Source organism: Podarcis bocagei (assembly GCF_964188305.1).
Source record: "Podarcis bocagei genome assembly, chromosome: 6".
Taxonomy (NCBI): Eukaryota; Metazoa; Chordata; class Lepidosauria; order Squamata; family Lacertidae; genus Podarcis; species Podarcis bocagei.
In genome coordinates, this window is record NC_138130.1 from 102337660 (window position 1) to 102351817 (window position 14158).

Here is a 14158-nt window from a genome sequence, read left to right on the forward strand (position 1 = left end):
TGGCCGGCATTCTCCTTCGCCGCCGCCCCGCGTGGCATTCTGGGAGGCGTAGTTCCCCCCGGCTTCCGGCTTCCTCGTTACCGTGGCAACCGCGTGGCCGGGCGAGGACATGGGAACCGGGGCCTCCTCGTAAAGGGGGAAGGGAAAGAAGGCGAGCGGGGGGTGGGGGGTGGTCTTGCTCCGGAGGGGGCGGAGTAGCCTGACTGCTGCGGGGCAAAGGCCAGGTAAAGCGTGGTAGAGAATGAAAACAACCCCCCCTCTTTCTCTCTCTGTCCCCGCCTTTCTAGCCCTTGGAGGTCTTCGGCCTCTATGGCTTACCCACCCCCTAATGCTGCCTCACACCTGGACAGGTGACCCCGGACAGGTGAGGGGGTGGGGCTCAGGGTGCAGAGTCCCAGGCCTGCCCTCAACCCCCCTCAGCTGTGAAGATGGCGGGGGGGGGGGGGTTGGGGACCAGGCAGAGATGCTGCTCTCTCTCATTCTTCCTCAGCAGCCCAAGGGACTACCTCACAGGAGTGGTGTGAAGACAAAATGAGCCAGCCATATCTATCTATCTATCTATCTATCTATCTATCTATCTATTTCCATGTCTATGACTATGTTTTCTATTACTATTTCTTTCTTAGCAGCCCAAGGTACTACCTCATAGGGTTGCTGTGAAGACAAAATGAGCCAGCCATATCTATCTATCTATTTCTGTATCTATATATCTATTATCTATCTATATTTCTATTTCTTTATCAGCAACCCAATGGACTACCTCACAGGGGTGCTGTGAAGACAAAATGAGCCAGCCATATCTATCTATCTATCTATCTATCTATCTATCTATTTCCGTATCTATATATCTATTATCTATCTATATTTCTATTTCTTTATCAACAACCCAATGGACTACCTCATAGGGGTGCTGTGAAGACAAAATGGGTCAGCCATATCTATCTATCTATCTATCTATCTATCTGTATATGTCTATGTTTATGTTTTTTATTTCTATTTATTTCTTGGCAGCCCAAGGGACTACCTTGCAGGGGTGCTGTGGAAATAAAATGGGCCAGCCATATCAATATATCTATTATATATATTTCCATTTCTTTATCAGCAACCCAAAGGACTACCTTGCAAGGGTGCTGTGAAAACAACATGAGCCAGCCATACCTATCTATCTATTTCTGTATATATGTCTATTATCTATCTATATTTCTATTTCTTTCACAGCAGCCCAAGGGACTACCTCACAGGAGTGCTGTGGAAATAAAACGGGCCAGCCGTATATATATTTCTCTCTCTTCCTTTCTGTTTCCATTTCTCAGCAGCCCAAGACATACCTCACAGGGTTGCGTGAAGATACAACAGGCCAGTCATTCTCTCATCTATCTATCTATCTATCTATCTATCTATCTATCTATCTTTCTCTGTCTCTCTCTTTCTATTTCTATTTCTTTCTCAGCAGCCCCAGGCATTGGGTGGCTGTGAAGCAGTGTTGTCACCTTTGTTCTGGGAAAATACAGGATGGGACCATGGGCATAGCTAGCAGATTCAGAATGAAATGTCTCAGCAAGAGTAGTTATAAATTACTTTCTTTTAACCCCAAGGGCTCAGAAAAATATGTCAAAATCTTTCTACAATTTCTACTTTTAGTTAAATTTTTATTTATTTACTTGATTTAGGTGGGGGCAGCTGCCCCCCTGCTCCCCCCTGGCTACACCCATGGGGGGGTTCCCCACCTGGTGCTGAAGTGACTTCAAAGCAATCAAGTACAATCTATTGCAGCCAACAGGGTGGCCCCTCTGGAATTTGTCACACACACACACACACACACACACACACACGTGTGAATGTGTAAATCTACCTGTGCTTGCCTACCCCCAAACTTAAATACATGACCTTTTGCACATCCTTTCAAACACATGCAGGACAAAACTGTATCAATAAAGGATGTAGCATTTTACATCGAAATATGGGACAATCCTGTATTATGCAAGACAGGTGGCGAGCCTACAGTGTGAAGATAAAATGGGCCAGTCGTATCTATATTTCTCTCTCTTTCTGTTTCTCTCTCAGCAGCCCAAGGCACTACCTCACAGGGTTGCTGAGAAGATAAAATGGGATAAGGGAAGGGGCTGGGATCATACTCTAGGACACTGGAGGGTGTGTGAGATGGAAAGGCAAGGATTGTAAGCTTGCAAAATTCCAGTCCTCATGGCAGCTGTGGGGTGCCTGGAAGGTAGAATTGTAGTTGGAGAGGTGTGGGTAGCTCACTCCGCAGAGCACAAAGAGGCTCGTGGGTCCGAGCCCCTTGTTGGGCAGAAGATTCCTGCATTGCAGGACCAGGCCCCTTCCAACTACGGTCCTATGATTGTGAGAGAGAGAGTGAGAAGGAAGGAGGGAGGGGTGCCTGGCTGATTGCAACTGAAGCAAATGGGAGAGGCTGCATTTTCCCTGTGCAGGTTGCTGATGTGTTGCCCCCCTCAAAAAAATAATAATACTGTGGTGCCCCACAAGACGAATGCCTCGCAAGACGAAAAACTCGCTAGACGAAAGAGTTTTCCGTTTTTTGAGTCGTTCCGCAAGACGAATTTCCCTATGGGCTTGCTTCGCAAGACGAAACGTATTGCGAGTTCTTGCGAGTTTGTTTCCTTTTTCTTAAAGCCGCTAAGCCGCTAATAGCCGCTAAGCCGCTAATAGCCGTGCTTCGGAAGACGAAAAAACCGCAAGACGAAGAGACTCGCGGAACGGATTAATTTCGTCTTGCGAGACACCACTGTACAGTGGTACCTCAGGTTAAGTACTTAATTCGTTCCAGAGGTCCGTTCTTAACCTGAAACTGTTCTTAACCTGAAGCACCACTTTAGCTAATGGGGCCTCCTGCTGCTGCCGCGCCGCCGGAGCCCAATTTCTGTTCTTATCCTGAAGCAAAGTTCTTAACCTGAAGCACTATTTCTGGGTTAGCGGAGTCTGTACCCTGAAGCGTATGTAACCTGAAGCGTATGTAACCTGAGGTAACACTGTACAGTCATATCTTGGGTTGCAGACGCTTCGGGTTGCACGATTTATTATTATTATTACAGTCATATCTCGGGTTACAGACGCTTCGGGTTGCACCAAACTCGGAAGTACCGGAACAGGTTACTTCCGGGTTTCTGTGCAGAAGCGCTAAATCCCACTTTGCGCATGTGCAGAAGCATCGAATCGCGACCCGCGCGTGCGCAGACGCGGAGCTGCGGGTTGCGAATGTGCTTCCCGCACAAATCACGTTCGCAACCCAAGCGTCCACTGTAATCAGGACTGGAGGGGGAGGGCAGGGGCAAAGTGTTCAAGTACCCCACGCTTGAGGCAGTGTGGTGTAGTGGTTAGAGTGTCATACTATGACTTGGGAAACGGGGGTTCAAAGCCCTACATGGCCACGAAGCTCACTGCCTCTCAGCCTACCCTACCCTGAAGGGTTGTTGTGGGAATTAAATGATGAGTGGGAGAAGCATTTTCTCCTTGAAGAAAAATGTGGGATGTAAATACAATAAGTAAATAAATAAACAGAGCCCTAATCTTGAAAAAACATACATAGGAAGCAGATGCCATTGTGGATAGATTTCTGCAGGCAAAGCCGTTGCTGGGCCCCTGGGCTACGGCCCTTCCTCTTCCTGCCCCCCATTATATGCTAAAAAATAAAGCTCTTCATTTAAGGACCCAGCGTGGAGGGCATAATGGTGTTTCCGAGAGCAGACCATGGTTTTTCTTTCAAGGAATGAATGGCAACCATTGATTTGCAACGGGAGGAAGTCGCAGCGTGTCCTGCAGAAACACTGGTCCTGGCCTGCTTTGACCCCAGTTATCAAGAATCAGCTCTGCTCCTGTCTGTGCAGCCTCCAGTTCCTGAACTCTGTTTCCAACGCTAAAGCTGTGGTGTGAAGTTTAAGGAACGGGATTTTATGTGAAGATTCCTACAGCGTTTCTTAAGGTACGAAATCTGGAACAGTCCTCTGCCTCGAATTAATGACAACCATTGGGCTAGAGTTCTATGAGGTTTACATAAGGAGGGGGTCAGACTGTGCCTTGGCCAAAGGCCTGGTGGAACAGCTCTGTCTCGCAGGCCATGCGGAAAGATGTCAAGTCCTTCAGGGCCCTAGTCTCTTATGACAGAGCGTTCCACCAGATCGGGGCCACGGCCGAAAAAGCCCTGGCCCTGGTTGAGGCCAGCCTAACCTCCCTGTGGCCCGGGACCTCCAAGATGTTTTTATTTGAAGACCGTAAGGTCCTCTGTGGGGCATACCAGGAGAGGCGGCCCCGTAGGTATGTGGGTCCTAGGCCGTATAGGGCTTTAAAGGTTAAAACCAGCACCTTAAACCTCATCCTGTACTCCACCGGGAGCCAGTGCAGCTGGTATAGCACCGGGTGAATATGATCCTGCGGCAAGGACCCCGTATATATTTTATTATATATTGTATTTATATCCCTCCTCCCCCCCCTCTAAGGACCTCTCAATGGCATACGAGATTCCCCTGCTCCTCATTTAATCCCCACAAAACATGCTGTGAAGTAGGTTCAGCTGAGGCAATGACTGGCCCAAGGTCACATACCCAGCGAGCTTCATCATGGCCGAGTGGAGATTCGAACCCTGGTCTCCCAGGTCTTAGTCTGATGCTCTAACCACTACACCACACTGGCTCTCACACACGGGCAGACGGAAGGGGATGAGCCTTCAGCGCACCACCACCGTGCCTTTGGGAAAAGATGGGGTGCTAATCTGATAAGGCCCAAACCATCAAGGCAAGACGTGATTTTTGGGGGTCAGCCCGCGACTTCTAAACAAACGAGGCTGAACCTTGCGACACTCCTGGCTATACCTCACGTCTCCTGCCATGGTTCCTCCTTGTTCCGTTGCTGGTGCAAGGCAACGGCGAAGAGAAGGTCTTTTCTTGTTGGCGTTCTCTGGGAATGTTGCACCATGGCTGCAGCTTGATGTTAACCCTCACGCCCCCATGTGTCACCCGCATCGCTGACCGTCCTCACTGCCGCGATGCCATGGTGCTTGCTGGGCTCAGCCCCTCTGCTGAGGGGGCTGGCGGGAAGGGGGCCTTTGTGTTGTGTCACAGAAGCAAGGCTGCTTTGCTCAGCAAAGACATCACATGGGTATACTTAGAGCAGCAGCAGTACATAGAGTCGCAAGCCCTTATGATGGGGCTTGTGTAGAGGTCAATAGAGATGTAATATTCTGCTTCCAGCCACAAGGACTGTTCTGTTTCCAGTATCAGAGGCCATATGTTGTTGAATCCCAGTTGCTTGGAATCGCAAGTGGGGAGAGGTCCATTGTCCCCAGTTCCTATTGGTGCCGCTGTGGTCTAAACCACCGAGCCTCTTGGGCTTGCTGATCAGAAGGTCGGCGGTTTGAATCTGCGCAACGGAGTGAGCTCCCGTTGCTCTATCCCAGCTTCTGTCAACCTTGCAGTTAGAAAGCACGCCAGTACAAGTAGATAAATAGGTACCACTGTGACGGGAAGGTAAATGGCATTTCCATGCACCCTGGCACTCGTCACGGTCCTCCGTGCACCAGAAGCGGTTTAGTCATGCTGACCACATAACTCGGAAAGCTGTCTGTGGACAAATGCTGGCTCCCTCAGCCTGAAACAAGATGAGTGCCGCAACCCCATAGTCGCCTTTGACTGGACTTAACCGTCCAGGGGTCCTTTACCTTTTTACCTTACTGGTGGTCTTCCCAGTAAGTATCTGGCTGGCCACTGGGAGGACAGGATGTTGCACTCGATGGGCCATTGGCCTGATCCAGCAGCCTCTTCTTGCATTGTAATGCAAGTTTGGGAACGACTGGCGGTAGACAAAGCCCCGTGTGGGATAGCTGAATGGAGCATTGGACTTGAATTTGGAAGGCTTGGATTCAAACCCCTGATCAGGCATACGTTTCCCTGGCTGCCTTGGAGCAAGTCATTCTCTTTCTGCCTTGGCCCGCCTGAGCCGGCATTTGTCCACAGACAGCTTTCCGGGTCATGTTGTCATCATGACTAAACCGCTTCTGCTGCACAGAGGACCGAGATGAGTGCCAGGGTGCACGGAAATGCTGTTTACCTTCCCATCACAGTGGTACCTATTTATCTACTTGCACTGGTGTGCTTTCGAACTGCTAGGTTGGCAGGAGCAGGGACTGAGCAACGGGAGCTCACTCCGTTGCGCGGATTCAAACCGCCAACCTTCTGATCAGCAAGCCCAAGAGGCTCGGTGGTTTAGACCACAGTGGCACCAATAGGAACTGGGTACAATGGACCTCTCCCCACTTGCGATTCCAAGCAACTGGGATTCAACAAGATATGGCCTCCGATACTGGAAACAGAACAGTCCTTGTGGCCGGAAGCAGAATATTACACCTCTATTGACCTCTACACAAGCCCCATCATAAGGGCTTGCGACTGTTTGAGAGGAAAGAATGACATAGCTCCATCTGTACCCTGCGCTCCTCGGAGAAGGGAATCATGCAAACGTGAGAACCCCAAGTACATGCCCACTTTGCCAGGCCCCTAAAGATTCGATCAGTGCCATGCACATTTTCTCATGCTTGTGAGTTTGAGGGTCTGCAGTTGAGTGGCAGATCCCTGGCACCTCCCATTTAGAAGAAGGGCCCCGGGCATCAGGGCTGGGAAAGGCTTTGGGCAGTGGGGTGGTCAATGTATTGATATAGCATCCCAAACCGGTTTGAAATCCATATTGTGATGTCGGTTTCATAATTCTTGACCTGAGAATATATCATGAATCATGATGTGTGTGTGTATGTGTACTATGCAAAAATCGGAATGTGGGAAAAACCATGAAGCCAGCCAATGGTTCTACATAGCTCCATCCTTATTTCAGACAGTGATATATCAGGATATAGCAATGTTCATCTAGTGATATATCACAAAGTTGAAAACCAGCTCCATCCTTATTTCAGACATTGTGATATATCAGTATATCACAATGTTTAGATGGTGATACAGTGGTACCTCGGGTTAAGAACTTAATTCATTCTGGAGGTCTGTTCTAAACCTGAAACTCTTCTTAACCTGAAGCACCACTTTAGCTAATGGGGCCTCCTGCTGCTGCTGCTGCTGCTGCTGCACCGCCACTTCACGAATTCTGTTCTCATCCTGAAGCAAAGTTCTTAACCCGAGGTAATATCTCTGGGTTAGCGGAGTCTGTAACCTGAAGCGTATGTAACCTGAAGCGTATGTAACCTGAGGTACCACTGCATACCATGAAGCTGAAAACCAGATATCGCCCAGCACTACTGTTCACCTCTACATAGTTCCATCCTTATTTCAGTCATCGTGATATATTGCAATGTTTAAAACCAGGTATCGCCCAGCCCTAGTGAACTGTCACAGCAGACAGTCCTGGATTCAGTCAACCAGTGATCTGATGCAGGCAGCTTCATGACACGAGCCCAATCTTTGGCCCACCCAGAGTAATATTGTCAACACTCCCTGGGGCAGTTCTAGCTAAGCAGTATATAGATTATCCGAACAAAGAAAACAGCATCAGTCCGTTGGTCATCCTTTTGCGTAGCTAATGGCCATTACAAAATCCAACCAGGCTTTAGAATATCATCAAACATCTACCGTATTTTTCAGACTATTGGACGCACCGGTCCATAGGACGCACCTAGATTTGGGGGGGGGGGGAATAAAGGCAAAAAAAATTTATCCCCCCCCGCCAGGCGCGGGGCTGGGGCGGGGAAGCCCGAGCTTCCCCCTCCCCCAGAACGGGACCCAGAGCCATGCCGAAGCTGCGCGCAGCTTTGGCATCGCTCTGGGAGCTTGCGGGGCTGGGAAAGGAGGAAGCCTTCCGCCAGCCTCCAAACCATGTCGGGAGACAGCGGGATGGCGCGCTGCGCCTCTCCCGCTGTCCCCCGAGTTTGCGGGGCTGGGCCAGCCTTCTAACCAAGTCGGGGGACAGTGGGAAGGGCGCGCTGCGCCCCTGCCGCTGTCTCCCGAGTTTGCGGGGCTGGCGACGGGGAGGAGCAGGCTTCTCCCCCCGCCAGCCTTCTAACCAAGTCGGGGGACAGCGGCAAAGGCGCGCTGCCCCCTGCCGCTGTCTCCCGAGTTTGCGGGGCTGGCGACGGGGAGGAGCAGGCTCCCCCCCCCAGCCTTCTAACCAAGTCGGGGGACAGCGGGAAGGGCGCGCTGAAGCCTGGAGGTTGTGGGGCTGGTGGGGGGGAGAAGCAGGAGCGCCGCCATCCCGCTATTCCCCGACCTGATCTGGAGGTTGTGGGGCTTGGGGGGGGAGAAGCATGCTTGCTTCTCCCACCCCCAGCCTCCAGATCAGGTCGGGGAATAGCGGGATGGCGGAGCGCTGCCATCCCGCTATTCCCCGACCTGATCTGGAGGTTGTGGGGATGTGGGGGGGGGGAGAAGCAGGCTTGCTTCTCCCACCCCCAGCCTCCAGATCAGGTCGGGGAATAGCGGGATGGCGGCGCTTCGCCATCCCCCTATCCCCCGAGCTTGTGGGGCTGGGGGGGGAGAAGCAGGCTTGCTTCTCCCACCCCCAGCCTCCAGATCAGGTCGGGGAATAGCGGGATGGCGGCGCTTCGCCATCCCCCTATCCCCCGAGCTTGTGGGGCTGGGGGGGGGAGAAGCAGGCTTGCTTCTCTCCCCCCCCCAGCCTCCAGATCAGGTCGGGGAATAGCGGGATGGCGGAGCGCTGCCATCCCGCTATTCCCCGACCTGATCTGGAGGTTGTGGGGATGTGGGGGGGGAGAAGCAGGCTTGCTTCTCCCACCCTCAGCCTCCAGATCAAGTCGGGGAATAGCGGGATGGCGGCGCTTCGCCATCCCCCTATCCCCCGAGCTTGTGGGGCTGGGGGGGGGAGAAGCAGGCTTGCTTCTCCCCCCGCCAGCCTCCAGATCAGGTCGGGGAATAGCGGGGTGGCGGCTCTGCGCCTCCCCGCTGTCCCCAGCTTTTGGGTGCAGGCTGCTGCCCGCAAGCCTTGCGAGCCCGCGGGACATCCCGCCGGGCTTGCAAGACTTGGGATAGCTTCCTGAAGCCTGGAGAGCGAGAGGGGTCGGTGCGCACCGACCCCTCTCGCTCTCCAGGCTTCAGCAAAAGCCTGCATTCGCACCATAGGACGCACACACAATTCCCCTTCATTTTTGGAGGGGAAAAAGTGCGTCCTATAGTGCGAAAAATACGGTAAATAAAAAGAGAACCTGGATCCAACCCAACATGTATATAAACATGTTGGGTTGGATCCAGACTTATTCATTGTGCTTCAATCAGACCTATTGAAATCAATGGGACAAGCCGGTCATGAAAACAGGGACATCCTACGGAAAAGCGGGACATTCCAGGATTGAATCAGAAACTGGGACCGCTTCTGTAAATCTGGGACTGTCCCTGGAAAATAGGGACGCTTGGAGAGTCTGCTGGTGTAGGAGAGGTGTGACTCAGTATAAGGAAGCTTTCTGTTTTCCTAGGGTGCTAAAAAAACCATTGATTTAGCCTCGAGAGCCTTGCTGTTCTAGGAAATCTTTGATCGCTTTATCTGCTGCCTTTAGGTGCTAGAATGACAACATGGCTACCAAAGGAATGTATAAACTGGACGATGGAAACTGCTGCCCCACCAACTGCTTTCCGGCCCGGAGCCTTTTGCGGTCCAGATACGAGGAAGGTAACCCATCCCGACGTTGATAACGTGGAAATAAATTTCCTGGAGATCAATAGGGCTCCCTCTTAGGCCTTACCCCACCTCAAGGGCAACCTGGGTGCTGCACCCCAGTGGTGGGTGAGGCTAGAGGCAGGAATAGGGAGAGCATCAGATGTCTTGTAGATGTCCTGCTCTCCTTGGGCTCCTGGGTAAACACAGGACTCAACACAAGCAACACCAACAGGGTAACATCCAGGGCCTGATCATGGTCAGGGTCCAGGCTAGGACAGACCACAACAAGAGTGAGGCAAGAGGCAAGGTCAGAGCCGTCCGTGGTCAGATTCGGTGCAGGCAGGCAATCCAATAGCTGGCAAGGCTAAGCTGGTGCAAAGTGTTCCTGTTTTAGATTCCCGGAAGCCAAGTTTGTGGCAAGTACTGTATTTTTCGCTCTATAACACGCACCTGAACATAACACGCACGTAGTTTTTAGAGGAGGAAAACAAGAAAAAAAATATTATAAACGAAACAGTGGATGTATGTTTTTTGTGGTTCATGCTGTGGCCACAGACATGTGATCTGATGGTGAGTGTGGGGTAGCCCAATGCAAAAATCCTGAGGATCCATGTGGATCTGTGCTTTGTAATCACGTTTTAAGTGTGGAGGGAAGGAAAAGCACTCAAGGGACAAGGAGCACGCGTGGGGGGTGTGGAGAAGGATGCTGCTAATAATGCAGAAGAGGGGTTTAAGGGGAGAAGGAACATGCGTGGGGTGTGTGGAGAAGGATGCTGCTAATAATGCAGGAGAGGGGTATAAGGGGAGAAGGCTCCTCTCCTCTCCCGCTTTGCTTCTTTAAAGCAAGCAGGCTCTGCTTCTCTCCCTCCTCCCCAGCTCATCACCCCCCCTTAGCGAGCTGAAAAACTTTGCTGCTATTTAGCGAGCTGAGTGGGGAGGAGGGACAGAGAGCCTGCTTGCTTTAAAGGAGCCAACCGGACAGGAGCCGCTTACACTTGTGTAAGCGGCTCCTCTCCCGCTTTGCTCCTTTAAAAGAAGCAGGCTCTCTGTCCGTCTCTCCTCCCCACTCAGCGGCTCTTCTCCTGCTTTGCTGTTTCAAAGCGAGCCACGGAGGAGGGAAGCATTCGCTCCATAATACGCACAGACATTTCCCCTTACTTTCTAGGAGGAAAAAAATGGGTGCTATGGAGCGAAAACTACAGTACTCTTTTGTGAGGGAACCCCAACAGGGATTTAACACTGCAAAACACTCAGCACAGAAAAGCGTGGAGATTCAGGCTTTAGAATGTGCCCTTCCAGTGAGTCCTAAAGTGTCTCCTTCTCAAAGCTCTTTCCAAGGTTTCCCACTTCCCCAACACTGAGATAGAACAAACATTCAGTAAGTCATGGTGTACTTACAAAGCTCTTCAAAGGTCAGATTCATGTGGTTTTCCATACAGCAATCAGACAAGGTTCACAGGCAGTTAAAAACGTTGCTTAATTATAAACGGTAGAAGTTTCTGAACTATTGGTGTAGAAAAACAGGCTCCATTTTGGTCTGAAATAAAAGAGGGTGGTTGAAGCCATGCGGCTGGAGCGACCAGGTTAGAGCTGTTTATATACCGAAGTTCACATGGAGCGGTGTAGAAATTTTATGAAATGAATAGGAATAAATGAATGAGGCCACGTGTGGCAAATCCACAGTGTGCTTTCTCCTGATTTGATGCTGGCCGTTTTCCGTCGTGGCTCCTCAGGGGCTGGCCACTGGCAAGTGGCCCGCCGGACAGCGGAGAAGACCAAGATTGAGTTGCTGTTTGGGACAAAAGCCCCCCAGGTTAGGCTGAGAAGACCAGAAACGGCAAGTGGGGCTTACAGGCTTCTGGACAACAAAACTCTCGACGGCGCACAACTGGTGAGTACGATTGGGGTACTGTTGCTTTTCTGTTGTGCGTGCAGAGTGACTTCAAGGAAGAGACCGTACAGCTTGAGACTCATGCCAATCCTCGCACAAATACGTTAATAATAATAATTTATTATTTATACCCCACTCATCTGGCTGGGTTTCCCCAGCCAATCTGGGCGGTTTCCAACAAAACACTAAAATACAATAACCTATTAAACATTAAAAGCTTCCCTAAACAGGGCTGCCTTCAGATGTCTTCTAAAAGTTTGGTAGTTATATTTCTCTTTGACATCTGGTGGGAGGGCGTTCCACAGGGCGGGTGCCACTACCGAGAAGGCCCTCTGCCTGGTTCCCTGTAACTTGGCTTCTCGCAGTGAGAAGGCCCTCAGCGCTGGACCTCAGTGTCTGGGCAGAACGATGGGGGTGGAGACGCTCCTTCAGGTATACTGGACCGAGGCCTTTTAGGGCTTTAAAGGTCCGCACCAACACTATGAATTGTGCTCGGAAACGTACTGGGAGCCAATGCAGGTCTTTCAGGACCAGTGTTATATGGTCTCGGCAGCCACTCCCAGTCACCAGTCTAGCTGCCGCATTTTAGATTAGTTGTAGTTTCTGGGTCACCTTCAAAGGTAGCCCCACATAGAGTGCATTGCAGTAGTCCAAGCGGGAGATAACCAGAGCATGCACCACTCTGGCGAGACAGTCTGCAGGCAGGGAGGGTCTAAGTCTGCGCAGCAGAAGAAGCTGGAAGACAGCTGCCCTGGACACACAATTGACCTGCTTGTTCAGCTTGAATAAAGTTCAAAGCTGCCTTAGGGAGAGTTGGACCTTTTCTCTCCTGGGTTCTACCTACTCTGACTGGCAGCAGCTCTTGAAGGCAAACCTTCCCCAAGCTGTTGCCTGCTCCCGGTGCTTTGGGCTATAACTGAACTGCCACCACACCTGACCATTGGCCATGCTAGTGAGAGCTGGAGTCCACCAACAATGGGGGGGGGGGCAGGTGCTACAAGTTAGACGCATCTTGTAGCTGTGAGTTCCACAGTATTATTATTAGTAGTAGTAGTAGTAGTAATAAATTTTATTTATACCCCGGCCAGAGCCGGGCTCAGGGCAGCTAACACAAATAATATAAAATCACAGTAAAAACATAATAGGGGAAAAGAGAGGGAGGGGGGAAAAAACAACAACCCCAATTTAAAATACAGGTTAAAATGCAATTTAAAATGCAGCCTCATTTTAATAGTAGCCCATAGATCAAAACCATAAGGGGAGGGAAACATAAGGGTCAGGCTGAGTCCAAACCAAAGGCCTGGTGGAACAGCTCTGTCTTGCAGGCCCTGGGGAAAGACGTCAAGTCCCGCAGGGCCCTGGTCTCTTGTGACAGAGCGTTCCGCCACGTCGGGGCCAGTGCTGAAAAGGCCCTGGCCCTAGTTGAGACCAATCTAACCTCCTTGAAGCTCGGGACCTCCAAAGTGTTGTTATTTGTGCACTGTGCGAAGAACCACCTTGGTTTTGGTCAGTCTTGCTTCCAGCCTCTTCCAGGGAGTTGCATTGAGTTCGAGATACGAGAAAGAAAAAGCTTCCCACACTACTCTCGTCACACCCTCCATAAAGTTTGTTCCTCCCTGCCTTTGTCATCTTTTTCTTCCTCCTCCCTTTCCTCTTAGGGTAGGTTCTTCAGCTCTTTGATCACTTTAGTTTTTCATGCTCTCAACCACCCCCATTTGGGGGTGGTTGAGAGCATGAAAAACTTGAACATCATTAGAAGAGGCCCAGAGCTTGGCTTTCCTTGGTAGAGGATTTTGCATTTTTCTTTTTTCTGTATTGCTGCATTTAAATCCCACCTTTCCTTCCAAGAGCTCAAAGTGGGCTTCATGGCTCTCCCCATCATCCTTTGAGGTGGCTGGTGACTAGCCCAAGGTCGCCCAGTGAGATTTCTGGTCCCAAAAACCCTGGCCACTAGGCCACACTGCGTTCCTTGGGCAGTGTGTGTCCACAACCCTGTTCTCCGGCTTGTTGTATCAGGAAGTTTTTCCTTCCCTCCCCCCCCCCCTTTTTAAAATTTTTTATTTATACTTTTCAAGTTTATACATTTCACTGATTTTACAATCATTTTGACATTTCAAAACTTGACTTCCTTCCCCCTCTTTCTGTGGTTCCTTACATTTATTTTTAATATCTTCTGCATATCCTAATTATCTTAACTTCCTCATTTGTTCATTTTCTTTAAATATATACTCTTATGAAACTGCAGGTTATTACAATAATTCTGCCAGTGTTTTTATCTGTTTACAATTTATTTGTAAATATGCAATAAATCATTTCCATTCTTTTATAAACAGTTTGTTATCTTGATTTCTTATTCTCCCAGTAAGTTTTGCCATTTCTGCATATTCCCTGAATTTTTGTATCCATTCTTCCTTTGCTGGGGCGACTTCTTCTTTCCATTTTTGGGCAAGTAACATACTTGCCGCTGTAATAGCATACATAAATAAGGAAGTTTCAGGAAGTTTTTAATGCTTGATGCTTAGTTGTGTTTTTATATTATGTTGAAAGCTGCCAGTGTCAGATGGACGGGGTACAAATAATATATTATTATTATTATTATTATTATTATTATTATTATTATTATTATTTGCA

The 14158-nt window shown here is 50.0% G+C and overlaps 1 protein-coding gene across 2 annotated transcripts in view; it reads left to right on the top strand.

The window, feature by feature from the left end:
• Positions 1-134: 134 nt before the first annotated feature.
• Positions 135-14158, top strand: part of XRRA1 (X-ray radiation resistance associated 1) — a 43116-nt gene continuing 29092 nt past the window's right edge. The window contains exons 1-4 of one of the 2 annotated variants that reach the window (XM_081197310.1): positions 135-224; positions 3744-3958; positions 9536-9648; positions 11370-11527. In XM_081197310.1, coding sequence (XP_081053436.1) covers positions 9552-9648; positions 11370-11527 — 255 coding nt within the window. In that variant the 5' untranslated portion in view covers positions 135-224; positions 3744-3958; positions 9536-9551. The remainder of the gene's footprint in view (positions 225-3743; positions 3959-9535; positions 9649-11369; positions 11528-14158) is intronic. The other variant, XM_081197311.1, reaches the window with a different exon arrangement.